The 26705-nt window shown below is 60.2% G+C and overlaps 1 protein-coding gene across 2 annotated transcripts in view; it reads right to left on the minus strand.

Annotated features, from left to right (window-relative positions):
• Positions 1-20200, minus strand: part of EPHB3 (EPH receptor B3) — a 28254-nt gene extending 8054 nt beyond the window's left edge. For both annotated transcript variants that reach the window (XM_055817406.1, XM_055817405.1), the window contains exons 1-3: positions 20017-20200; positions 6437-6501; positions 5391-6063 (exon numbers count right to left, since the gene is read on the minus strand). In XM_055817406.1, coding sequence (XP_055673381.1) covers positions 5391-6063; positions 6437-6501; positions 20017-20113 — 835 coding nt within the window. In that variant the 5' untranslated portion in view covers positions 20114-20200. The remainder of the gene's footprint in view (positions 1-5390; positions 6064-6436; positions 6502-20016) is intronic.
• Positions 20201-26705: the final 6505 nt, after the last annotated feature.

A 26705-nucleotide genomic window follows, 5' to 3' on the forward strand; every position in this document is an offset into this window, starting at 1 on the left:
CAAACCCCCCTGAAATAACAGGCTTGTTGAGGGGAGAGCGAAGCTGGAGCAACCAGAGCTTGTGAGAAGCCGACAGCCCAAGCACAGCACGGCAGCCAGGGCAGTGAGGTGCTCTGCAAAGGGTGCAGGAGGGATGATGGTGCTTGGCTTCCTGCATGCTCAGTGCCAGCTGGTGCCTGGTGGGTTATGGGCACAGAGGGGACAGTGACCTCCCACGCTCCTGGACATAGAAGGAACTGGCAGAGCCTTGGGCAGCTGCCTGCCATCCCGCAGGAGTGCCCAGAGCAGGCACAAGGGATGAAGGTTATTTATTTGCACCCTCACGCCACCCTGGCAGAGGGGGCTGAGCCACATCCCAGCCCTGTTAAGCAGGAGAGGGACTGAGGCCCAGATGCACTCCAGTGTTTAAGTTTCCAACTCTGCTTAATAAATCAGAGCGTAAAGACCTCGGTGGCAGCATGACAGCTCTCAGCCGCCACATTTGAAGGCTGTAACTGAGCTGAAAGCTGATCCCAGGTCCCCAGTGGATAAGCCGCTGTGTCATCTCCTCTCTGCAAGAAACTGCCTGTACAACAACCACTGTGTTGGCCAGCATGTCGGGAACAAGCCCGGGAGCTCCAGAGCAGTAGCATGACTCTATCTAGCCAGAGCCAGGGACCCAGGCTCCCCTCTCCCCACCGAGAGGTTTGCATAAGTGCTTTTCCTGCTGAAGTGTCCTCAAATAAAATAACAACCCTGAACCTCCACATACAGATCACATCTCCTGGTGCTGGGCTGCGGTCACCTCTGGGGAGAACATGACAGTCACTGACAGCCACAGGATAACAGGTCAGAGAACCGAAGCAGAGCTCCCTGGCCTGAAGAAGAGCTGCTGGTTTGATGGGAGGGAGGTGCAGCCTGACCTGACAGCAGGGATCGGCTGCGGAGGGGATTTATGTGGCATGCGGGACGGAATGGGACAGTAACGCAGCCCTGGGGCTGCTGCAAAACTGCCCCTGCACCCTCTATGGGGCATCGCACACCTGGCACAGCACCCACCGCCGGCCATCTGGCTGCTTCTGCCAGCCTCTCCGGCATTTTCATCAGTCACCCACCTCTGGGGCCTGATCCTGCCTCACAGAGCTGCAGCACAGGGCTAAGGGAAGAGGACGGCACTCTTCCCAAATACAATCCCCACCCCAGTGAATAAAGTCCAAGGGAGTGAGCTGAAAAAAACACTGAAATAAAATCCTCCTGGCAGCAGCAGAGAGCAGTGACTCATCCCGCAGGCAGCCTCCATTATTGCATGGGATGTGGACAAGCAGCAACGAACCCTGTGTGCATGCACAAAACTTCGGGGTCCCCTCCCTTGGGAAAGGGAGGAGGGATAGCCCATAGCGCATCGCGAAATACCAGCCCCAAACTATCCCGTTTCAGGTCTCAACTGCTCTCCTATCCACACAATGCTATTCCAGCTCGGGCAGCATCCTTCCAGCTATTTCTCCTGTAGGACTGAAGCATCACGCCTCACTTGAGCCTAGATAAATTAAACCGATCACATCCTTTTGTCCAGCAACCCTGTAATTTCTTTAAAGGCAGCAATCGAGTTTGCCTGGGACAATCTGCGCTTTACGAACCTGCACGGCTCACTCCCTTCCCGCTTTCGTAAGCGGCTGCAGATGGATTAGAGCCGTGGAAGCAACAGCCTGGCTACAGCTGAGGCGGTAACTCTGTTTTTAAGTCTCTCTTAAACGGCACTTGATATAAAAAAAAAAATAAAAAATATCACCTTTGGGTGGAAATATTTCACACTAGTGCAGTCCAAAAGTGAATGGAGTGAATTTGAACAGCAGGGAAGGGAAAGAGTCCTCGGGGGTTTGAACAGTGGTATCCAAAGAACAGGCGGGAAACAGTTTTTTTTTTTTTTTTCCAAATGGGAAAAAAAAAAAGTTTTCAATAAGCAAAACTGCCTCTGGAGCCACAGCAGGTCACAGGCAGGACGGCAGGGGCAGATTTCCTCGACCGTGTTACAAGTAACCCATTGTGGAGCTGTCTGGCTGCAAACCTGCATCCCTCCCCTGCCCGCGCTGCTGAGCTGCCTTTGATCTGGAAGCCCAGGCAATTAATAGCAGGCAGTTTCACTTCCTGGGTTTCATGCAGCAAGCCCATGTTGCAATGCAAAGCTGCAAACAGTTGGCAAGTGCAATGCTTGCTTGGCATTTTTTTTTTTTTCCCCATTCAGGGTGATGTTTCCATTAGTCACTGATTGCAAGGGAAATTTATTTTTCAGAAATTCAGATTTTGGCCCCAGCCTGACCTGCTATCACCTATTGACTGAGCTCAAACATACAGCACCTGGTGCCATCAGAAAAGGGACATCAAAAAAGCTGAGGAATGGATCCGAGGAGAGCACGGTGTCACACTGCACGGTCTTCCCAGGTGCTTTTACAGTTTGGGCGTCCACTGACTGCACCATACAGCCTAAGCCCCCTCTTGAGCGAGGCTCTGGGGGCACCACAACCCCTCTCCAGGATCCCCTCACGGGCATCAAGGGCCATGTGAGGAGGGGGCTCGCTGCCAGCCTTAGCACAGAGGCCAGCCAGACTCCACACCTTTCTGCCCTTGGGTGAAGCCAGCGACACGAGGGGTGCAAACCCTGGCAAATCTGGTGTGGGGAGCACATGCCTGGAAGCATTTTCAAGCAGGTGCTGCATGTTGAGCTGCCGTGTGCTGGAAGCCCTGCACTGCTCAAAAGAAATTCCCACTGCCTGTCTGCGCAATGTGGGGAGTGCCTTGACACCAGATCCCCTGAACGGTTTGGGTGCTTGCAAACCAAAAGGAGAAGGGCTGGTGCCGGTGGAAAGGCTGAACCCTGGGAGCTGCAGGGCTCAGGGTGTGAGGGGGCAACGGCAGCGCACCCCTGCCTGTGGCGGCATGCGGAAGCCTTCATCCCCCTCCCTGGCCAGCAGCTCCTCTTCGTCCTACAAGAGCTGCCTCTGCAGCTCTGCATGGCAGGGAGCGTGTGGGAAGCAGCACAACCCCCAGAAGGGCCGTGTGCTAATTAAATAAAGATAATGAGGCTGAGAATGAGATGCCAAATCAATGCTGTGGCAACTCAGGACTAGAGCGCCAGATACCAGCCTGGCGTATCGCATTACAAAGCATGCCAAAGAAACTGCCTTCAGCCGGGCGGGATGAGCCCTCTGCTCCCGAGGGACCGGGATACAAGCTGCATTGTAACAGGTCTGAATGCAGGGTCTAATCCTGGCTCTGGATGGAGATAAAGAGGAGGAGGAGGAGGAGGAGGAGATCTTCAAAGGCCACTGAAAGTCTGGGGAAAAGGGGAGATTTACAACAGGGCTTATCCCATCTAAGCAGTAACTGGGTATTGTTATTTATTAAAATGCCATCTGGCACTCCGGAGCGCTCCTCACCCGTGTGGTGAAGCCTCGGCGGGCTCCCCGGGGTGAAAGCGCTGAAACCCCCACCTCCCCGGGGCCACATCCACATCGCTCCCCACACTCAGCAGTGCCGGGCTGCCGAAATGGTGTAAGGGAACATCCAGCCGAGAGCAGAAAAGGGAGCTGTGGCTCTGGCTTCTCCCAGCCCTTCTTCAGCTGTTCCCACTTAAAACACACGATCATATGGCGGAAAATATGACCCTACAAGCGCAGCGCAACTTTCCCAGAGAAACGTGAGGACACTGCCGCTTCTGCCCAGCAAGAGGGCAGGCTGCCGGATGGAGACGTGCCCACAGCTCAGTGTGGCTTCCCGGCACGCTGGGGAAGAAGCTGAGGCTTCGGGGTGAAAATCAAAGGCACTGCGAGAGCCGCCACGTGGGTGTCTGCCCAGCGGAGGGGATGCGGAGAGGGGACCTCACCCTGGGCTGCAACGATGCCCTGAGCCAGACCTGAGGACCCCTCGGTGCTGCCTTGGGATGATGCCTCTGCTTGGCACAGCCCGGGTGCTGGCTGGAAACTGTTGCCTCGTGCCCAAACCTCACTCTCTGTCAGGAAAAATCAAACACCCTGCACAATCTAAGATCTCCCAGTCCAAGCAAGAAGGAAACCAACTCCCAGGAGTATGGACCCCAGTGCACACTTTTTAAGTGTGGGCTCTTCTACCCAGCAATGGATGCCTGGCACTGGTGTCCATCTGCCTCAGGAGAAGCCAGGCTGGCTGCTCACAAGACTGATGCAGGGGGCTGGGCACTTAAGTCGGGGCTGTGCTGGCACCAACGGTGCTGGAGGTTCTGCTCCCCCAGCAGAGCTGCAGCCTGTGGAGGCTGAGCTCCTCCCGACCAGCCGCAGCGGCACAGCTGACAGCTACACTGCTCCCAAAGCCAACGGAGAGGCCAGCCTGGCCCGAGCCCCATGTCACGGGCCGTCCCAAATTGCATCGCCCTGCCAAGAGCAAAGGGCCGGCGCCAAGCATCCCGTCATCAGCAAGCACGAGGCAGCCAGTGCTGGGGGCCCAGCCGGCATCCCACTCCCTGTGCAATGCCTCCAGCCAAGGGGAGCAGCTGCCTTTCTGCCCTAAATCCCAGCCACCCGGGGCAGGGGTCCTGCGTGCCAGAGACTGCGCCCAAGGACAAAATCACCCCAAGGGAGAGGAAATCCATTTGGGCAGATTTTCCCTTACCAACACACCCAACCTGGGGTGAAACAGCAACACCAAAGCTATCGTGGGAGAGCATGGTAGCTACGGACCCACACAGGGCTATCCCTGCTGCCCAGGGTGGCTCTCCATCCTCAGTATCTCTGTGTACAGGATGCTCTTCCTCCCCTCCAGACAGGAGTGGGAAGCTTCGGCTCTGGCTCCCCTGCATTTGTGCCGCTTCCCACCCTCCCTGCTGCAAGCCCTCAGAGCTGGCAGGGGGAGCACGCATCCCTGTGGCTTCTCCCGCAGCCAGCACAGTAGGGCCCTGCTCACCACCGGGGTTTCCAAACGATGCTGCACAAGCAGCGCGAAGTCATGCTTGCCAGGAACAATCACTTGCCCCAGCTACAAGCGCTGCAGGAGGGAGGATGCTGGGACACAGCAGTAGGGGCGAGAGGGAAGTATTGGTAATACTCAGGGGCTTAAACGTGCTAGATCCCTGCTGAGGGCCATGCCTTGAGCTGCGGCTCCTGGTGAGGAGATGCATCCCATGGAGGACAGCACCAGCAGATAGTTGCTAACCAGCATGTCACAGCAGACACCGTGCCAGTCTGGACCACAAAGGCTTTAAGGTTTCCAGATGCCGAGTCAAACTGCAGACCAATCCTCTGAGATACCACCCTGCTCCCTCCTCAGGGAGCCTGCCCAGTTTCCAAGCCTCCAAAACCAGACCGAGCTCAACGCAAAACCGCCTCCACTGCACCAACGCGTCTGTGGGGACAAGAGCCACGGTCACTCTGCCACACACATACCTTGGCACTGAGTATCCTTCATGGTCGGCTCATACCCAGCGGCACATGTACATGCTCCCACAGGTACCATCCACTCGCCGTCACCGTTGCAGTACAGCTTCAGGGGTACAGACACCTCCACTGCGTTGGGGATGCAGGTGCCTGGCGCAATGACCAGAGAAGTGGGCTCAGCCCCTGTTAAAGTCTCCGGGAAGATAGCAAAGCCAGCAATGGTATTGGAGCATTTCTTGTAGAAAGCCCGGACGGAGATGAGGGACATGCAGGCTCCCAGATCTTGGAAGGCCAGGTAAAAGCCATTCTTGGAGAGAGGGCCAAAGCTGCGCACCTTGGTGTTCACGCGGCCAGACTCCAGCTTGGAGAAGCTCTCGTCTGGGGCAATTGTATCCACTTTGATATAGGGATTCTCCATCCAGAAAGGGCTGTTTGCAGAGGCAGAATCCGTATCCGACTCATAATAGAAGAGGTTGAAGGTCTCTTTGCAAGAGCCGGGGATGTTGGGGATGCTGTTGCAGTCCCGCACGGTGAACTTCAGCTCCACATAGACGCGCTGGACATCCTGGCGCTGGATGAACTTGGTGCGAAGCCAGTTGTTCTGGTTGGCCTCCCGCACGTTGCACACCTGGTATGTGCGGATGGGGTTCATGGCCTCATCGTAACCACTGACTTCTTCCCACTGTGAGCAAGAGGGGAGTGGGTTAGACCCCCAGCTGAGGAGATGAGTGCCACAGACAAAAAACACGAATAGCATGGGGTAGGGGGGATCAGGCAACAGTCGACAGGTAAGAGCAACAGCTGCACCCCCACCTGTCCCAACCCTCCTGGTCATCAAGGCGACTAACAGCAACCCAGGCGAGGGATCACGGTGCTCCCGCTCTGCTGGTGCAGTCAGGAGGAGATGGTTTCATGAGGCGTGAGGATAAGCAAGGGAGGGAATGGGGAAGATGTAGCCAGCCCTGCAAAGGCACTGGCAAGCAGCCCCGATTGCCATGGGGCCAGGGCCAGCTGTGCCCTTTGGAGGTTAAGACCAGGGCTGGCTCCAGACTTACCCCTGTCTCTGGATGAGTCGTCCATGCCAACTCAGAGGTCACCCACTTCGTGTCCATCAGGGTCTCTGGAGAGAGAGGGAGGAGAGAAAGAAGTAATTGGAGACGAAGGCCAAGATTAGAGGGAAAAAAAACAGGAGGAGTGGGGGAGAGGAGAGCCAAGCCTGACATTTCTGTGGAAAACAGCAACTTGGGGGGTGAGACGTGGTGGGAGGAGGGGGGAGCGGCGCAGACAGACTCCAGATTTCTCTTCTCCTGTCAGGAGAACAGGAAGAGCAAGGCGTCCCCGGAGAGCTGCGTCAGAGCAGGGAAGCGGCAGGATGAGGAGCTGGCCAGGTGGTGAGGGGGGGACAGGGACAAGCTGCCATCCCTGGCCACCAGTGCAGCCAGCCATGCCTCCCAGCCAGCACTGTGGGGGGGGGTGTGCCAGAGGAGGGAGACAGGGCACCCCCATCCGTGCCCTCCCCCTCTGCTTTGGCAGGGTGCGTATTTACTGTGGCTGGGGTTGAAAGGGCCCGTTCCCATGACAGGGCGGTGCGGGCCAGGCAGGTTTATCCAGAGGAGGAGGGACTGGCAGGCTGCTCTCCCAGAGACGCCCCACATCACTCATTTTACAAGAGGGGAGAAGAATTTGACCGTCTGGCCAACATTCCTGGAGCAGACTACAAGACAAACCACCCCGGCAGCATTCCCCAAACAGCCCCAGCCCCAGCCTTGGGGAGCAAGACGCTTGTCTGGGAAGAGCTGCAATTGCAGGCAGCTGTCGCTAATCCTGGGCAGAGCTGCACAGCTCTGCACAAGCACCACGCGCAAAAAGTGGGAGTGAAACACAAGGATGGAGTTCAACGACGACGCACTCCCGGGCCGGTGCTAATGGCCCCTCTTTGGGCTGGTGGCTCGGTGACCCCCACTCCAGGGATGGCCCTGTTGGCTGTCCGGAGAGAAGTGGGCACCCTGGGGTCCTCCAGACCCTCTCCTGCCTTAGGGGGGGGGTTGCTGCAAGCGGGATGCAAATGCCAGAGCTGGGTGACAGCCCCCTGGAGACCCTGTGTGCTCAGAGGGGCTTTAGCACCTGCCCTGAGCAGGGCCCAGGACCAGCCCTGAAATGCCGAAATGCTGAGGGCATCCCCCTCTCCCCAGCTGCAGGCACGGCCCCATCCCAGACCCCACACAGCTCCCCAGGGGCTGTCCATCAGCCCACCCAGTGCCAAGATGCAGGGCAGGGAGCCACGGCTCCCCAGCCACCAGAACTGGCAGTGGGCTGGGAGCCACTCGCTCTCGACAGCTGGGGCACAGGGCGTGTTGGGGCAGCTCAGCTGTGCTGGACACCATGGCTCAGCCCCAGAAGCAACAGGCAGATTCAGCTTCTTTCCTTCCACCCCAGGAAAACCACAGGTTGACCTGACCAGGGAGGAAGCATGGAGGAGGAAGGAAACAATCACACATCGCGGGGTTTCAGATGAAGTCCAGCTGAAGGTAAACACCTTCGTCCTGTGTCCCACCCCAGGGAGACCTGTCAGCAGCTCCCGAGCCAGCACCCATGGATGTGAGTGCAACCAGGGCGCAGATAAACAAGCACATTCGGGGATACATAGGCTCTCCAACCTGCTTTGCTGTTTGCCAGGATCCCAGCCCAACTGGCAAGCCTGCCTCTCGCCCAGGCTGTTTGCATGGAGAAAACACAGTCCTGTCGTGGGCTGGTGCACTGGCAATGGACACAGCACTGGAGGCAAAGTGAGGAAAACCCCTCATGGTGCCTGCTCCCCAGCCGGGAGGGGGTCGGGGGACAGCACCTACAACAGGAAGGACAAACTGACACCAGCTCTTGCTTGCAAACAGGAGGAGCACAGAGGTGGTTATTGGACAGTGACTACTTACTGTTTCTCAAAAACACAAACTAGAGGCATCCAGCAAAAAGGGAGAGAAGGCAGGAGCCCTCCACCAAGCGGGTAAAGCAGGGGAACTCGTGGCAAGGATGCAGGACATGCAGGACACGGCCTGGGCACCCATGGGGCAGCCTTTGCCTGGTCCCAAAGCACTGCCCACCCAAGGGATGCAACAAACTGCCATCCCTCTCCCCTCCCCCCACAGCATCAACTACTAACCGCCAGCAGGGGCCTGAGCATGGCTCCACACAGCCACAAGACCTCCCTGACACCTCGCTGCCCTCCCCAGCCGCCTGCGTGGGGTGGCTCCCAGGGAAGGCAGCCAGTTGGGGACCATGGGGGAGCAGGTCACAGGGCAGGGCCGCCTGCACCTCTCCGAGGGACGGGCCCTGCGCTGGCTGCCCTAATAAGGGCACAGTGGTGCTGCGCAAGGGCCCAGGCACGCCGTGCTGGCGGCGGAGCCGAGCCAAGCATGTGCTCGGCGCTGACAGTGTGCCGCGATGCCAAGTCCCGGCACAGAGACCCCGCATGGGTCCAGCCAGCAAAGGGCTGCGCTCCCAGTGCAGGCAGCTGGGTGGGTGTTACTGTACCAGGGCTGGACCTGGCGGGAGGAGTGGGGAAGGGATGCCCTGTGTGCTCAGGGCCAGGACCGGTGTGGCTGAGCAGCCGTAGCGGTGAGTCAGGCCAAAGAGATGGTGATCTGGGTGGCAGGGTGTGCCCATGTGCAGGGTGGCACAAGGATGCCATGGCCAGCCACAGCAGAGCCGGGCCAGACCTGACCAAGCTTTGCTCCCCAGACCTGCCCAGCGTGTGTGGGAGCTCCTCTGAAGGCCAGTAGGCCCCACGCAGGCAGCCCTTGCAATGCTGGCCTGGCTCCAGGACAGGGCACATGGGCAGCCATCCCCTCCAGCATCGCCCTTCCCCCCAAGTGCCAGCCCAGGGCAGAGATGCGGCTCAAACAGGGGGCTTGCTGCCTGCACCCTAGTTTGGCAGCATCTGACCAGCAGAGGAGGGGAAAAAACTGGACAGAGCCAAGCCAGCCACTAGTGCAAGAGGCATGTAAATCACAGAGAGAGAGCAGGCAGGTGAAGAAATAAAAATAAAATCACTGAGCAACTCAGCTAAAGGAAGTGGGCTGAGCACGGAGGGCAGCAGAGGTTTCCTGCAGCCGCGGGAGTGAGTGGGGCCAGGCAGGGTCAGCAGAACTCCCCAGCCCCTTGCAGCCTGCCACTGCGAAGGTCACGGGCAGACAGCCCCGCAGGCTGCTGCGTGGTCCTGGGGCTGGCGGCGGCATGCTGAGCTGAGCTGGCAGCAGCCGAGCCACAGAAACCACTCTCTGCCCTTTAAACTGCCTCAGAGATTTCATGGTGGCCTGGTACAGAACCCGTGTCCTTTCTTCAGAAAACATTGGATCACGCCAAGTGCTGCCCCCCCCCCCCCCCCCAAAAGGGCACATGCTAGCGTCCAGGGCCGGGGAGATGGGCAAGCACTGGGTCTCAGTTGTTCAGCCAGCGGCAGCCAGCTGCTCTCTGCCTCTGGTACACAGCACCAGAGGTGGGCTCAGAGGTGGCACCGGCCACTTCCTGGCTCAGTTCAGGTTTGCAGGTGCTCTGGAAGGACGTGAATGGTGTCAGGGCTGGCCGAGCAGTGAGTCAAAGCCACCTCAATCCTGCACGCCACAGCGAGAGCCTGGTCCCATTAGTCAAAGGGAAATTGGCTCCCAATTTCGCCAGCTTGGGGAAGTCACCCTAAGGCTTGCTTTATCACTGTCTGAGGAGTTGTCCTCTACTTACCTTCAGCTGGACAAAGGCAAGGGATGCAGCAGGAGCCTTGCTACGCTCAGTGAGTGCAGCAGGCCATGGTCAACCCCATATAAAAACAGGATTTCTATGGCAGAGTAGGATCCTGGGACAGGAAAAGAGCTTCATTCCTTGGACAGGGCTGTGAGCATTGCTCTGGCTGCCTCCTCCCTGCCCTGCAAAAATCTCCTCCCAAGCACATCCCAAGGTGCAAAGACCAGGGGTCTCCCGCCAGCAACCCTCCTGTCACCTCTGCAGTCCCCAGCATTTCACTGGGTGTTTGAAGCCCTGGAGAGGACCCATCTGGAGCTGGGGACCTCTTCCTCCCCATGCAGGGGCTCAGGAATGCAGTATGCATGGTCTGAGGCCAGCGAAAACGTTTGAACTCCCCCCCTAAGAGGCCCAGAGAGCCCGTCTCGCACTGCTGAGCGGCAGACGTGCGCGGCAGTGATGGCTGAGCCAGAAAAGGAGGGGGGGGGGAAAATCAAAATTCTTTCAAGATGAAGCCGCTGGGGAAGACTCAATCGTCTCCACCAACCGGCTCTGATTTGAACGCTCTTGCCTTTGAACATGGGGACTGCCAGCTTTTATCAGGATGCGCTGGCAACACAGGACGCCAGCTCCTCGCCCTAACAAGGAGAAGGCAGCTCGTGCAAGTCCAGAGCATCCTGAAAGAAGGCAAGAGAGGAAAGTTAGTAAAGACACCCACACAGCCTCCCTGCAAACAGAGGAACCTGTTCTGTGACGTGCCCAGGCTCTCCGGGAGCTATGCACACCATGGCACCATGTCTGCAGGAGCTCAATGTGGAGTGAGTGGCCCCATGGCAGGCTCCGGTAGACAGCATCGAAGGCTGGGCCATTTGCCCCAGGATGGCTTGGCTTCCACCATAGTGGCTGCTCACAGCGGTGCTGGATGTCTCTCCCCCTTGCCACCATGCCACACTCGTCCGGAAGGAAAGGCAGCTTCTTTAGGGAGGCACTTTCAGTCCTGGAGACTGCCTGCTAGTCAAAAAGCCACCAAAAGGGGCATCTCCCCACGTATTTTAATTTCCTCCTCGGTTTTGAAGATAATTACGGCAGGATCGAGTGGCCTTGCGCGCTCCCCATTCAAGCACCTATCAGTACAATTAATCCCAGCACCGTTCTGAGCAGCGGCACAAAGGGCCTTTGGTGTAAGGTCCTTTATCTGGGAACAATGAGCTGCCTGTGGGAGAGAACCTGAGGTTGCACTTTTCCCGCTGACGAGTGTTTCCCGTACACAAAAGCCGAGCCACACAGAGCGCCCTGCACGCGCGTCAGGTCTGGGAGACCCTGCAACACGTTTTCCCGGAGCATGCCGCTCATCCAGATTCCTCCTCCTCTGGGAGGGTCCTTCTGCCCCTGACCCCAGCTAAACCCCATGGCTGTCCTCCTCCTGGGCAGCGGATGGCCCTGCTTTGAGGCCAAAGGACTCCACATGCTGCCTGCGAGGGGGAAAGCACTCCTGCCCTGCTCAGCCCAAGGCAGAGCACGTGCTCCATGGATGGGGCACCCTGCAGATGGCAGCTTCGGAGCTGTCGGGTGCACGGGAGGTGGCATGCTGGGAGGTTTTGGCACTCTGCAGCCTGTCGAGGCCCCAGCTGCACTGTGGGGAGGGGAGGCTCTCCCTGATGCAGGTGAGAGCCAGGAGAGCAACGAGGAAGCCCGCAGCCGGGGAGGGAGGCAGCAGGCAGGGCACCCGCAGGGCTGGCAGCACGCAGGGTGGGCCGGGGGTACCCACGGTGGAGGTGCCAGGCGTGGGGTTCGGGAGCCTGGCAAAGGTGCCGGCAGCTGCTGTCTGCCAGCTCCCTCTGCAGGGACAGGGCTGGCAGCACCGTCGGCACGCTGCACAGCCCACATGCCCTCATCCTCCTCCGGGAATCCCGTGTCTCCCGGGGACCCCTCCTGCACACCCACCCGCCCAAGCGTCCGGTGCAAGGCCGGGGGGCTGCGCAGGGTCCCACCCTCGCCCTCCCTGGCTGTCGGGCCGGGCAGGCCAGGCGGTGCGGTTCAGCCCAAGGGAAGGGCTGGAGCGCTCCCTATCGCCGCCCACGCTGGGAACCTGTCCTCACACCGAGCAGGGCGCCTGCTGCTCCCCAGCGCCGAGGGGGGAGACGCGGGGCCGCCGTGGGAGCAGGCCCCCCGCCCCATCCCGCTCCAGAGGGATACGGGGGCTCAGACCACCCGTGGCCACCAACGCACGCCTGCCCCTGGTCCAAGGCGAGCCCAAAACTTGCCAAGGAACTGGGAACAAAGGCAAGAGAGGAGGGGAAGGGAAAAAAAAAATGGGGCCTGTATCACAGCTGTGGCCCTTCATGCCAAGGGCGTTTGGCCCATCATCAAAGGGGATCGGATTTGCTGAGGCAAATGATGACACATCCACTTCAAGCGGGGCAGGTTCTGCCTGCTGCTGGAGGCGAGCCACCGGAGTGAAGAAGTACTGTGGGCACTTAATAATAGACTCATTATTTCTGCATTATGGCAGGGCCCAGAGGCCCCAACTGAGATTAAGGCCCCTTTGTACACACCACGCACGCACAAGGGCAGGCAGTCCCTACCCCAGAGAGCCTGGCCAAAGAGGGGCAGCACCGGCTGGTCCTGGTACTATTGCCGGTCCCAGCCCCGCTGGCACCAGAGTAAGCTCACAGTAGAGCCCGAGATGCCAATTCCAAGGATGCTCCAAGGATGCATCCTCCATTTCCCAATCCCACATCTGCACCAAGGTCTAACAACCTCATGTGGGCAGACGGCCTCATGGCTCTGAGCCACTGGCGGGATGCATCTCCCTCACAGTCCCCCCCGTTTGACCCCAAGGCCCTGCACCTTCTGGATGGGCCAGATCCAGCTCCCAGATGGCCAGGAGCTGCCTGGCACACGGGATGGAGGGGGACGGGAGCACTCCCTCCATCCAGCCCTGCCCCGTTGCCCACCCGCCGGCTGCTAACTGGCTGAAGAGGGTTTTCCGGCCGCGTGCTCTTCGCCAGGAGCTGTTTCCTGACGGCTGCGAGACAGACTGAAGCATGTGAGAGAGGACAGGTGCCAGCTCTGCGAAAAGCAGATCAAGTGGCAGCGCCTAGGATGCAGGGAGGGACAGGCATTTGTTTCCTCCCGGTCACGCACTGGGTCGAGCCAGGGAGGGCAGATTTCTGCCATTTTGCAAGCAGGGCCGTGCCAAGCCAGGCTCCAGCGCCTGCCAGCATGCACGCTGCATGCACCCCCCTCCAAAGCATGGTACGTGGAGCCTGGGGCTTTTGCAGGACAGCAGGCTCCTGCCCTGCAATCGCACGCCAAGGACACGTGCAGCCTGCTGCCTGAGCCCTGCCAGGTCCCGCTGCCAGGCCCTGGTCCTGCAGAAAGGCCATACTGACGCTGGGAGAGGACGCAAGCCAGCTGCCCGAGTCCAGCCCTGCACTGCAATTACTGTTCTATTAATACTGCGGGGATTTCGGATGTCAAAGCCCGGTGCGCCACGCCGGGGTCAGCTTGGCCAGGGAAGAGCTGCCATCCCTGCCCACGTGGTGAATGTGCTCTGGTGCTCCCTGCCTCAGCCTGACCAGGGGGAAAACCTGCTTTTGCTCTCTAGGCTGCAGGCAAGGGGAATGGACAAGACCCCACAGACAACATCTTGGCCCTGCCTGCTGCCAGACATGCTGCCGGCCTTGGAAGGACTGCTGCCTTCTCGGGACAGGCATGTCCCTGCCTGGCCCAGGGGAAGGGGCTGCCTGCTGCAGCTCCCCACCGTGGGGACACCACGATTAGCCATGCTGGGCAGGCAGGAGCTCTATGGCCAGCAGACAAGAGAGATTTATAGGTTGCCATCCCCAGCAGAAATGGCCATGCAGCCACCTTCCACTGCCACAGAAATAACTCATCTGATCAGGAGATGCCAGACCTGTTCAAGCCACGAATGCCATTGACCAGGATGTAGGCAGCAAATTGGCCTGCAAAGCTGCCTTCGTTTCTAGTCCCTGCTATGATAGGGATGCTCCCGCCACCTCCCTTCACAGCCCCATTGCCCTGTGGCCGTGGCTTCATGTGGCAGGTGTCCCCATGGGGCCACCAGGCCAAGCCGGGCTGGTGTGGGTGGATGGAGCTGGATGGAGAGCCCCAGAGCCCCAGGGGGAAGGAAGGGAACACGGTCAGTGCTGCAGGCCTGCCTCTGCAGGGCAACTGTTCACGGCAGGCTGCGATCCAAAGGGCCCCTCTCCTCCCTCCAGCTCCGTTTTTTTTCCAGGTTGTACTTCTGGAAAGAGCCCAAGGAAGAAGTAATGATATTTAAAAAAAAACACCAACACCCCACCCCCTCCCCAAAAAAGGTTACTCGCTGCACATCCAAAGGTTCGCCCCACAGACAGGGTGGCTTGGCTGCCAAGCTCCATCCCATCGCGGCAGCGCGGAGCGGGAGTTTCTGCCAAGATCTCCCTCCTCTCTCCTGCCTGGGGCAGTTACCCAAATCTCCGCGCTGCTCTCCACTCGCTTCCTCGGCTCTCCTCGAGCACCAGTCCCATCTGGAACTGCTTAAACCCAAATATCCCCCCCTTCCCCAGCTCCCCCACCCCCAAAGTCAGATTCTTCCAGAGTTAAAACAAGCACAGAGTCAGGAGGGGGTGCCGGGCCGGGCTGACTCGCTCCTTCATTTCAGTTTAATTTCTGGGGAACTAGAATAAATCTGTTCCTGGCGATCGTTCAAGCCCTGCACATTTTTCTCATTAATAAAAAAAGGCCTTGGATAGCACGCCGCGTGTGCGTGCGCGCCTGCCGAGCACCCCCCTGCCCCGCGGGGTCCCTCCCGCACCCCAGCCCTCGCCAGGCAGGCGGCTGAGCACCCAAGGGACGAGCAAGACTGGTTGTGGGGGGCGGGGGGGCGGTGTCCCCTCCCAGGGACACAGACGGGTTTCAGCAGCCCTGTGCGATGCCACACCTCGGAGAGGAACAGAGAGGCCCCAATCCCCCCCCCCCCGCAGCTGCCGCAGGGCAGGAAAGCCCTGGCGGAGGGCTCCCCTGGGAGGGGGCGTCCCTGCTGCACCCCCTTCTGGCACTGCAGCCCCCGCCGGGCCCCCCGGGGCATTCCTGGGGAGGGGGCTGGGAAACAGGTGTTTGTCAACAGCTCCTGCCACATGCGTGAGAAACACCAGGGCCCGGCAGCACGGATCTTAGTGACAGGCAAAAATAAAATAAAAAGACACCCCCCCCAACCCCCACCGCAGGAACCCACCCTCCCAGCCCCAGACCCCCAGCCAGCACGCGTGCAGGGGATGGCCATGGGGCTAGTGCTTGGCCCTGCTGCCGCGCTCCTGCCTCTTCCCAAGATGGCTCCCTTTCCTCTTCAGAGGGGCGGCCATGCGAAGCCAGCTCTGGGCTCGCTCCCTCCCGCCTCGGGGAGCTTAGGCTGGACGGCTCGGTGGCATTGAGGGGAAACTGCCAGGGAGGGCCGCAGCCCCTCTGGAAACAGCAGTCCCACAGGAAGGGGATGCAGCCCTGCTCCCAAGCTTGGCCCCACAAGGCCTCCATGGCCGTGCTGAGGGCTGGATGGTACCAAAGCCCATGTGCGGGAGGCCGGGGCCTCGTCAAGCGCGCCAAGCCGGGCCCGCCACCCTACAAAATGGCTCCTGTTGGGCTCCCCACGGAGCCTGCATGGGGCTCAGCTCTGTGAGGGGACGGCTGATGCCCTGCCACCAGCCCCGCCCCAGCCTGAGCACAAGGCTGGTTTTTGAGCAACAACAACAATAAAAAAAATGCAACAAAAAACCAAAACAGGAGTTCAAATAGGACCGTCCCACCCAGGTGGGAGTGCCACTGCATAAGGCTGCTGAGCTTTCAAGATGGCAGCCCATCATCAGGGGTGCAGGGCTGTGCCTGGGCTCCCTGGCTGTGGAGGGGCACCCCCATCTGCACTGTCCCCCAAACGCTTCATCTGGGAAGAAGCCCGTTCCAGAAGTGACACCAACGCATTACAGCTTCGACCCTGGGGGAAGCTCTGGGGCGACAGCAGCCACCGGCTTCACCACAGCCCGTGGGGACAGTCCCCCTTTCCCGGGGCTCTCCTCGGGGCTTGGCTGGCACCAACCCTGCCGCCTCTGCCAGCCGGGATCGGGGATCCCGACCCCAGGGCCGCCCCGGCACCCTTCCCCCAGCGCGGCTCCCAGGCGGAGACGCTTAATCCCGACAAACCAGTTTGACTCAGCACAACAGGAACAGCTACAATTTTAAAAACATGCAAGTCTGTGATTCAGATTGCTCGGGCTGTTTTAATTAAACGCCAAGCTCCCCTGCTCCAGTGGCAGCACCAAACGGCTCACGGAAAGAAAATGCAACAAACTGGTTTCCCCAAATATCTCTCGCAGTAAGTCATCACAACAAAACAAGGAGTTTCGGTTCATTCCTTAAAAACCAGAGGCCGCTATTCCCAATCGCAAGGGCCGGGCTGGCACGGCCCCGCAGCCGCAGCCTCGCCGGCTGAGCTGTGCGCGGGGGGAAACGCAGGGCTGCAAATGGACCCCGGTGCTGTAACTTTTTGCTCTCCACAGCTCCCCACATGCTCTGCTTGACACAAAGGACAGCCCTTCTCCCCGCCTCGGGAGCACAGACGGGGCGGGCTTCCTCCAGCGGAGCTTTTAGCAAAGAACGGGAGATTTAATGAATCCAGCGAGAACAGCGCAGCCCCACGACCTGCTTTCCCTCACAGCCCTACCCCAAGCATCAATAAAACAGCAGGGCTAACCCACCCCCCCGCCATCACCCCACCGAGAAACATGCCATTTCAGTGAAAAGTAATTAAACAGAAAGCAAATATCCTTGCCAAGAAAATACCTGGCAGTTCCAGTACAGGGATCAATTAAGCCGGGGTTTGCCGGTGAAGAGAGCGTGGTCAGCCTGTGTAATGCCTAGCTGGGGACTGGGAGGCACACATGGGCAGAACCCAGATAAGTAAAATTCTGCGCCCCCCCCCCCCCCCCCGCCCCAATCCTCCTGCTCTGGGGAGTTTGGTCTTTTGCTACAGCCCGAGTCAGCTCAGGGGCTACGTGCAGAATGCAGTGCCTCTGCACCGGGGTTCATGGGGGAGCACACGGGAAACGCCAACTTTACACAGAGTCCCGTGCCCAGAAAGGCTACTCAGGGCAGGAGCTGCCTGGGAGAGCGGCTCCTTGGGAGAGCAGGTCCAGGTCCCAGCCCTCCCAGCCCACTCGCACCTCCAGAGTGAAGGGCAGATGGAGCCTGCAGCCATCCACACTCCCTCAGGCCAGGGTGTTTTGAAGCCTGGGGTTTTACCCCCGGACAGTCAGCAAGGGCCTGGAACGCAGCACATTCCCCACGCTGTTTCACTGTGTCCGCTCCCCACAGGGCCTCTGCTCCCACAGCCCCGCCGGGACAAACTCCTCGGCTCCAACCCCTGTGCTGGAGAAAGGATCCGCTGTTGCCCCCGGATAGAGCATTCCTTCTGCAGCCGGCCTGGGGACTGCTGAACCGGAGAAGAAAAACACATTGTGACTTCAAACAGACCCAGCGCACTTACAGGATCTGGAGAGAAACCATTTTCTCCTCGGCAGCACAAAGCCCTCACTGAGCTGCTGCCGAGCACAGCTTTTCCCCTCCACCCCCGTGGGGCCTTGTAAAGAAACCCAACTCCCTGCCGTCCCCCCGGGAACGGGCAGTGCCATCCAGGCCCGAAGCTCCCTGCCCTTCCAGCTGGGCACTGGCCGCAAGCCCAGCCTGTCGCCCCCTCAGAGGGGACGGAAAGGTGGCCAGGTCTGGGGACCGCTCGCTGCCGTTGTCTTCAGGACATGCACGCAGATTTACGGCCACACCAGATTTACGATCAGCACTAAAATACCCGAACATGCATGCTAGATTTACAGTAACCACTTGAACGCACGGGTCCCCGTCAGGAAGTAGCGTCGCCAGCAGCCAGAAATGCCCAGCGCAGCAGAAGCGCAGGAGCTCGCTGAAACCGACACAAGCAACGGCTTCCTAAAGCTGGACAAGGCAGAAACCTCTCCCGGCTCTGCTGCAACTTTCCCTCCAGCTCAAACAAGAGCGAAGGGGAAAGAAAAAAAGTTAAATAAATAAAAAGAAAATCCCAGGGGAATCGGGGCCAGCCCCAAAGATGCTGGGCTGCTGCCAGCCAGCCCCAGAGTGATTCCACGGGGCTGGCACCCAGCTGGGCCCTGACCTCCTTGGGCAGCGTGTTCGGTCCCTGATCCCTCTGTACGCTCGGGAAGCTGAGAAAACCCAGTGATTCCTCAGCAGGAGCTGTTTATTTTGTCTCCCTCCAGCTCTCTGCACCGCTCCATCCCCGGACTGGGGCTCCCTCGCTTCCCGGGGGACTGGCAGGACTGTCCCCGGGCAACGCACGCCGGTGCTGCCAGCCCCCACGACGGCTTTCCTTCCCCGGTTCCCAAACCGCTGATGCAAAGTGGGTTGCGAGGGGCTGTCCGCGGGCGGGGGGCCCCGCCAGGCTCTCTGCCCACAGCCTCACCCTCCCGCAGCTCTCTGCAGGCAGGGCTGCCAGGCTCGGCCCGGCGCGCCGCGCCCGGCTGGGTGCTCCGGACCGGGCATCCCGGGAGGACTGGCACCAGGCGGGCTGCTCCCTTCCCTCCCGCCGCGGGGCTGCCGCTCAGCCCGGAGCTCACGGACCGAGAAGGCCCACGGCTCCCTTTCCTACGGCGTAGAAAGCAGAATAATTTTTAAAAAAATTTCCCCCCCTTTAAAGGAAAAAAAAAAAAAATCGCAGGGAGGGAAGATGAAAAGAAACACGAACAAGCACCCCCAAACTTTCTACAAAGCCCAAAGCCGGAGGAAACGCGTCCCTCCAGCAAACCGCAGCGGGGAAGGGCTCCTGCCCACGGTCACCCCCCGGTGCCGCAGCCCAAAGCCCGCACCGAGGGGCGACGGCAGCGGAAACCCGCTCACAAAACTGCCTCCGAGCACACAAAAGCCCCCGCGCCGCCCCCCGCCCGGGTGAAGGCACCGACCGCTCCGCTCCCCCCGGGGTTTCTCCCTTCCCTTCCCTCCCTCCCGCCGCTCCGGCAGCGGGTTCGGTTACCGGACACCGGAGCGTCGCCGCCCCCGGCCAAAGCCGCGCACACTTTGTGTCGAGACAAAAAACCCGTCCGGGCCCCCGCCTCTCCGGAGCGACCCGCCTGGCCCGCCCGGGGTCCTCCCGGTCCCGCAGCGGGGCCAAAAGCCGCTTTCCTCGCTCAAAGCCGGGGGAGGCGACAGCGCTGCCCCGCGGACCGGGGTTCGCCCCAAGGGGCGGTCAGTTAAGCCCCCTTCTACCCCCGGCTCCACCAGAGCGCAGGGGGCTGCCCGCCTCCCCGCCCGCGGAGCGCGGCCCCGCTCGGGGATGGATGCGGCACGCGTGGCCACTCGCCCCGGCGGTCCCACGCCGGAGCCTCGGGGGTTAAGGCGGCGGGCGCGGCGAGCCCTGCCGGGGAAGGGATGGAGCCGGACACGGCGCACGGACACTCCTCCGGCGGCCCCACCAGTTCTGGCACGCCGCGAGCTTCCACTGAAAGAAATATTAATTTTCCAGCCCTCTCAGTCGTGGCGAAAAGCCTCGGAACGTGAACCGAGTATCCAACGAGGCGCCGCTCTCTGCCAGCGGTCGCCGGCCGCGGCCACCGCGCCTCGGCCGCACCGGGCTTGGTTCCACGGGGCGTTGACTCTGAAACCTACTGAGGGCGGCTAAGCGCTGGGAGCGGGGCTGGGGCGCGCTGCGGCGGCGAGCTCCTTGCGGGGACAACCGGGCGGCCGCGGCGCGACAAGCCGAGCCAGCGGCGGACGCCGACGAGGCCCGGGGACACCCTGGAAGGGTGTGTGCGTGTGTGCGCGGTCGCACGGGCCCCGGTGCGGCGGGCGGGCACGCCCGCCTGGTACTCACCCTCCAGAGCGCGGCGGCCACCGGGGAGCAGCAGGAGCAGCAGAAGAGGGAGCAGCGGCGGCGGCGGCGGGGGGGCCCCCGGGCGGGCCGCGGCCATGGCGGGGGGCGGTGCGGGCGGCCCCGCCGGGCAGTCCCGAGCTCGGCGCCACGCGCGGCTCCTCTCGCCGCCGCGCCACGCTCGCGCTCTGGCGCCGCCGCCGCCGCTGCCGCCGCTGAGCCGCGCGGGGCGGGGCCCGCCCGCCAATCAGCCCGCCCCTGGCAACCCGGCGCCCCTGGCGACGCCGAGCGCGGCGCCCATTGGGCAACGGTAGGACGGGAGGCGGAGCCTCCGCGGAAAGATGAATTGGAGGGGGCGGGCATTCCCCGGCGCGCCCCCGCTGGCCCCGCCCCCGGAGCGGGAGGTGCAGGGCGCGGAGCGCGCCCCACCCAGCGGTCGCCCGCGGAATTGGGCTCTTAAAGGGGCCGCGCTCACGGCCTGCCCCGCAGCCCCCGGCTCGCCCTGCCCTGCCCCCCACCGGGTGCGGGTGAGTGTGTGAGGCTGCTACTGTTGACGGGCCCCTCCGTGCCCCACCACTGGCGGCCTGATCTACCTGTGCCACTCATTGCCATCCCACCCTCTGCAGTCCCATTCCATCATCTCATGCATCCCACCCTGTGCCATTCCGTCTCACCCCATCCTGTCCCAGCTCATCCCATGCATCCCACCCCACAAATCCCACCTCGGCTCATTGTATCACATCCCACACCTCCCCTCCCCATCCAATCCCTGCCACACCATGATTCTCATCATGGTGACAAGGCTGAGTGCTGGGATCCTGGCCAGGGTGACACCATGCAGTTTGCTCCCCCCAGCACCTCCTTCCCCCACCCCTAGGGTGCCTTCCCCTCCACACTCCTCATGGGAGATGGTACTGGCTACTGTGCATGCAGCCACAGCTTCCAAGCCTATGAGTGCCTCAGTCCTCTTCCCCTCTCTCTCACCATTGACATCGGGAGGTTTTGGGATCCTGTGTGGGACAGACTCTGCTCCCTCAAGATGGTGCACACACACAGTCCCTGTGTCCAGAGCCAGCAGTGCCACATCCTTCAGGACAAACACATCCCTGTTGTGCCGGGCGTGGGACACAGGCTGCGACCTGTCCTGGCCCTCTGCACTGCACCACAAGTCTCCTCAGATGCCTGGGGAGGCTGGGCCTGAGCTTAGCAAAATCCCCTAAGTCCCTGATTTTGGGGCACACTGATGCCCTTGGCCTGCAGGGTGGCCGGGAGCTCCGTCAGGTCTGGGGGTAGTGGGGTGCATGGCTGGGCGTGCTGCCCTGGGCAGCCTTGCCCCCATGGCACAGCCATCTGGGCTACCCCTGCTGCAGCCGCCTGCCATCTGCAAGCGGCACCTTGCCACAGCACTCTCCGCCCCAGAAAGCTGCCCCAGAAACTCCCTCGCCGTGCAGCCGCAGCCCCGGCCCTGCGCCAGCACAGTGGGGTGGCCACGGGCCCATGCTCCCAGCCATCTCTTCTCTGTGGTTGCTGGCAGGAGCAGGAATTTGGGAGGTTATCAGGGCTGGCTGTGGATGACCTCTCTGCTGTGCGGGTGGATGCAGAGCATGTCCATATTGTGACCTCCTTCTGCTGCACAAACCCACTAGGGTTGTGGAAGGGTATTTTCCTACCTTGTCCCAGAAGGATTCGGCTTCCTGGCCAGAGAGACTGCACAGGCCCAGGCTCTGCCTGGGTTGCCAAAAATTTGGAAATGACCGATTCCTGTTGCAGGAATGCTGGTATCCTCTGGGAGCTGCAGGGAGCCTTGCCAGGACACTGTGCCTCAAGGGCTGACACAGTGCCCCAGCACTGTCAGGCATGGTTCCCAAAGGGAAAAGCCATGCCTGAGAGAGCCAGTGTGCTAATTTAAGGTGGGACATAATGTATGACTGTAATAAACCTCTGCAAGGGGCAGGAGAAGCAGCAAGTGGGACACTCTGGTCTCCAAGTAAAAAGAAATGGTTGGGGAGCAAAGCAGCAGAAAGAGGGTCACCTCGGTGAAAAATATCAAAGTTTGGGCAAAGAAGCAGAAGTTGTTGGGTTAGACATGCTGTCATTCAAGGAGATGAGCAATGGAGAAGTGAGTGACGAAGCTGGCACCGTTATTGTGTGCACTGGGGTTGAATGCTGTGTCACTGGGGAAGGAGAGTGGTGGGGGCTGATGGAGATGCTGAGAAACTTAACCAAGGACCAGCCTCAGGGTGGGAAGATTTGCTGTCTTCCCGTGAAGTCACTCCTGGGAAATCCTCCCTGCTGGAGACATGGTACCAACCACTGCAGCCAGAGCCTGCTGGCTTAGCGAGATGCAGAAACCTCTTTTATTCTGCGATTCCAGAGGTCTGAGTTACCCAGGCACAAAATTTCTGAACGGAGCACATGGGGAAATTGCTTATTCACACTTGAATAACTCAAAAATGGCTGAACCAATTTTACTTAAACTTTCCCCAAGAATTCCCCTTGGAGCCAAGCCATGCCTGGCAAATTTCAGCCCAAAAGGAATTTATTTCAGAAAAGGACGAGAAACTGGAGCAGGGAGCGGGGGGGGGCACGAGTGGGGGGAGGATGCTGCATATAATCGCCTCTCTTCCCATGTGCTGTAATTAATGAGCCCCCACTTGCTCTCACCGCGCTGGTGCTGCCAGCCAGCCTCTTCTCAGAGCCTCCCAATCCCCCAGTGCAGGCGGGCGCAGCGCTGCAGTCCCAGCTGGGGGCTGAGGATTTCAGGACCTGGCCAGGAGTGGTGCAGGTAGCTGATCGGGGAGCCCTGGGTCGCTGCCTGGGTGTCACAGCTGGCAGGCAGCCTGGGGAGCAGTGCTGGCAGGGCTCAGGCGCCTGCACAATAGGAAATAACTGTGGTAACTGTGTGGTATTTGCTGGCAGGGGCTGGCTCTGTAATGCCAATCCGCCTGCTTGTGCAAGGACTCAGTTCTGAGGACGGCGCTGCTGCAGCCCTCGGGGGCCAGGGTGATGTCGTGGCCAGGGAACACACAAGCCCACAGTTATACGGGCATCTCTCAGCCCCGCAATGTCCCTGCACACATTCACCCAGCCCTGGTTCCCTCCATTGACACCTCCCCGGCACCTCGGGGTGATGGCTGGAGCTGGACAGGGCTGCAACAGGGACTGTGTTGGCATGATGTGGGTAGGGGTGGGGCTGAGAGGTGAAACGTGGGGCCGTGGGGTACACCGGGGAGCGTGTCTGCAGCACTGACCTGAGTTAGTGATGCTCTGCCTTAGAAGAGCCCTCCAGTCTGCATGCCAAAGATGCGGTGCCCACGGTGTCCCCAGGAGGCATTCCTGCACAGACGGAGAACAGCAGGACTGCAGGACCGGCTGAAAAGAGATGAATGGAAAGCCTCGAAAAACGGCAACATCCATGGGTTTTCAGAGGACAAACCTCCCAGCTCAGCCCTCTCTCCTGAGAAATTTCCTACCTAGAGACCCCATCCTGCTGGACCAAGCCTGACTTTCACTCTCTGTTTCCAAACACAGCCCCGAGGTGCTCCAGTGATGGGCTCACATCATGCTGGCACATGCATGGTTGCATGTCAGACCATGGCTGTGCACATGGGTGCACCCATGCACCCTGCCCACTGGCCCAGGCACCACCCCTCACCTCGTTTGCATGCAGCAACCTCAGCTGCAACTTAATAAGGAGAAGGTGATTAGGGAACAATTATTCCTATTTTCTCAGAAGATCTAAGGGGCATCAAATGAAATTACCCTGCAAGAATTTTAAAACAAACAGAAGGGAGTGCGCTCCTTGCCAGGCAGCCAACCCTGGGAGCTCATCACTACGGGACAGATACGGGGACATGCATTTGAAGGCTGGCACCGAGCGGATGGGACAAAAAACCCCTGCAAGAGGCCTCTGTTGCCTGCTCATCAGGAGTGCAGCTGTGCCAGGGATGCGGGAATCTGGGGTGGGGGGGATCCCCCGTGTTTCTGGGCTGGGTACTGCTGCAGCAGGGCCTTGGCATCTCCACATCCCCTGTCTGAAGGGAACCACCTGGAGGGGCAACACATGAATGGGCATCTGGGGCAGCCATGCGGATGCTTGGGAGTCCCCTTAATACCATCCCTAGCACAAGGGGGGCCCTGGGGGGCCCCATCGCCCCATTCCCAGGGCAAGGAGGGCGGCTGTGTGCCAGCTCGCCCAGCTGGAGTGCTTCCCGCCGGGTCAGTGCCGGCTCCAGCCTGTCTCCTTCCCAGGCTCCCTGGGCGCTCGCCCCTCCGGGCACTCCTCCCCGTGCTGCCGGGCGCTTGGCACTGCCAGCGGGATCAGGGTGACCGGCAGTGCCTGTGCCAGTCTGGCCGGGCCCCGGCGAGGCGGCCACCTCCTGCCCCCCACTTCAAAACTCTCTCCTGTCCCACCCACATCCACCACCCCTCACCTCTGGCAGCTTCAGGATGCAGTTAAACACTTCAGCACTTAAAATTTCAGGTGCTAATTGCTTAGTAATGAAAACTTTAATCACAGGGCAATTAAAACCTTAAGTAGCTGTGGGAGATCCATTCCACGTCAACAAAAAGAGAGTGCCGTCACTGCTCAGGCACCGCCCTGGCACGGTGTGGCACGTTGTGGCTGGGAGAGCCCATCCTGCAGCCCCTGCTGTCCCCTGCTCCGGGAATCTGGGGAGCCCCCTGCTTCCCATGCCGAGCAGGAGGTGGCCAAGGAATGATCAGCTACAGCCGTAAAACTTAAAACCCAGCTAATTTCGGATTAAGTGCCATATGAAAGGGTTTTGTTATTTTAAATCTCCTACTTTCCAAATTCCCAGGATTAAAATTCTCTGCATTTATTTTAACCACATAACATTTGCAGACAAATCACTTCTCCCAGTGCAAAGTTTGAAGCAGGCTTAGGATATAAAGCCCAGCCACAAGCTTCGGGGTGGAATTGCTGCAAGCGTCTGTCAGTGGCCACCAGCCCCGTTTGTGGCGAGCGCTTGCAGGAGAGAGCTCGGCCACCATTTCTGCAGGGGGAAAGGCCCCAGCCTGCCAGGTGCTGGAGCCTCGGGAAGCATTGTGAGGAGGAAGGGCGCCTGGAAACCTGGCTCCTGTGCTGATTCCTGCACTGGGGATGAGCCCTTGGGAAAAATCCAATGAGGTCTGTGTGTTTGCAGAGCTGGCCCTGTCGGTCTGCTGCGGGGCACATGTTGCAACCATGCTGATGCTGTCCAGGTGACACCATCCACTTCTGCATTAGCCCTTCCTCATCAGGTGCTGACAAGTGCTATGTAAGAAAAAAAAAAAAAAATATCAGTGTTTGTGTCCTTTTCCCCCCTGCTTTGCAGCCCACCAGGTCTGAAAGGGAAAGGAAGCGCCTGGCCTCCCACGGCTCCAGCTCTCCAGGACAGCACAGGGGGGTGGGTGGGAAGCAAAGGCTCCAGGGCCGGGGGACAAGATGCAGCCCCAGCTGCTGGGAGGTGTGGGAAACAAACGTGGGTGCCTGTGGGCAGCAAACTGCTCCCCACTCTTTATCAAAAGCAGCATCGGTGTCTGGCAAATGTCACTGCTGCATGCTTCCCGGCTGGGAGGTCCGTTTCCTCCCATCACCTCCCATTGCCCCCTTCCCTTCGCTCCCTCCTGCCCTGCGGCAGGACAGGGCATGGTGGCCTGGGGCACAGTGGCCGTGGGGCTGGGGGAGGGGCAAGGTGGGAACGTCAGTTGTTGATGCCCCATGGTGGGGTCCTCACCCAGCCCACTGCCTGCTTGGGCACCTTCACTGACCAGGCAATTAGCAGCCTGGCCCCATTAGTGATGTTTTAGGGGGCAGCAGCTGAAATGACATCACAGACATCCTTTACATGCCCAGCCCTGAGCTGGGGGCAGCCCGGTGCCTGCCTTAGTCACAGGGAGCAGATACTCTCTAAACATGGAGGATTTAGGGACTGCACCCCAGCCTGACACCACGGAGCCATCCCCAAGTGGAGGGTAGTGACCCCCAAGTGGGGTGACAAGATATTTGGGGTTCATGCTCGTATCTGATGCATGCAGAGATGCTCGGCAGACCCTCCTGGCTGCAAGAAGCCAGAAGGCCTTGCTTGACTCTGCATGTCCTGCAGAGCCGATCACTCCCCTGAACTGAGCACACAGGCACTGGCCTCAGGTCCTGTCAGGGCTGCCTGACAGCAGCCAGGGGTGATGGTGGCAGTGGGTACAGCAGGGCTGCAGCAAGGCCAAGTGCAGAGCTTGGACCCCACCAGCCTCCACCTGCCCACCCCCTCCAGGTGCTGCGGACCAGGGGCAACCCTCAGAGCAGGGGGGCTTTCAGGGACCCCTGACCCGAGGGTTTGGCATCCCCCAGCCTCAGGGGTACCCTGGTTCTGCCTCTCACCCCACCTGGAGCATCCCTTGCCCAAAGCCAGCTCCGGATGCTGTGCCTCCTGTCACCATGGCAACCCCCATCCTTGCCGGGTTGCCATGGCTCCCCGGCCCCCAGCCGCAGCGCATCCTCAGCGTGGAGAGGACCCAGTGTTTAGGGTCCTCAGGGGCTGCCACCACAGGGGATGCTGTGTGGGGCCTGGGAATGGAGGGGTGAGCCGGGGCCAGAAGCAGAGCTGACATCATACTAGCATGTCCACATCACGCTGGTACCATGGAGGATGGGCTCTAGGACCACCTGGGACCTTAGGGGGCTGATGGGATGG

This window comes from Falco peregrinus, chromosome 12, assembly GCF_023634155.1.
Source record: "Falco peregrinus isolate bFalPer1 chromosome 12, bFalPer1.pri, whole genome shotgun sequence".
Lineage (NCBI taxonomy): Eukaryota > Metazoa > Chordata > Aves > Falconiformes > Falconidae > Falco > Falco peregrinus.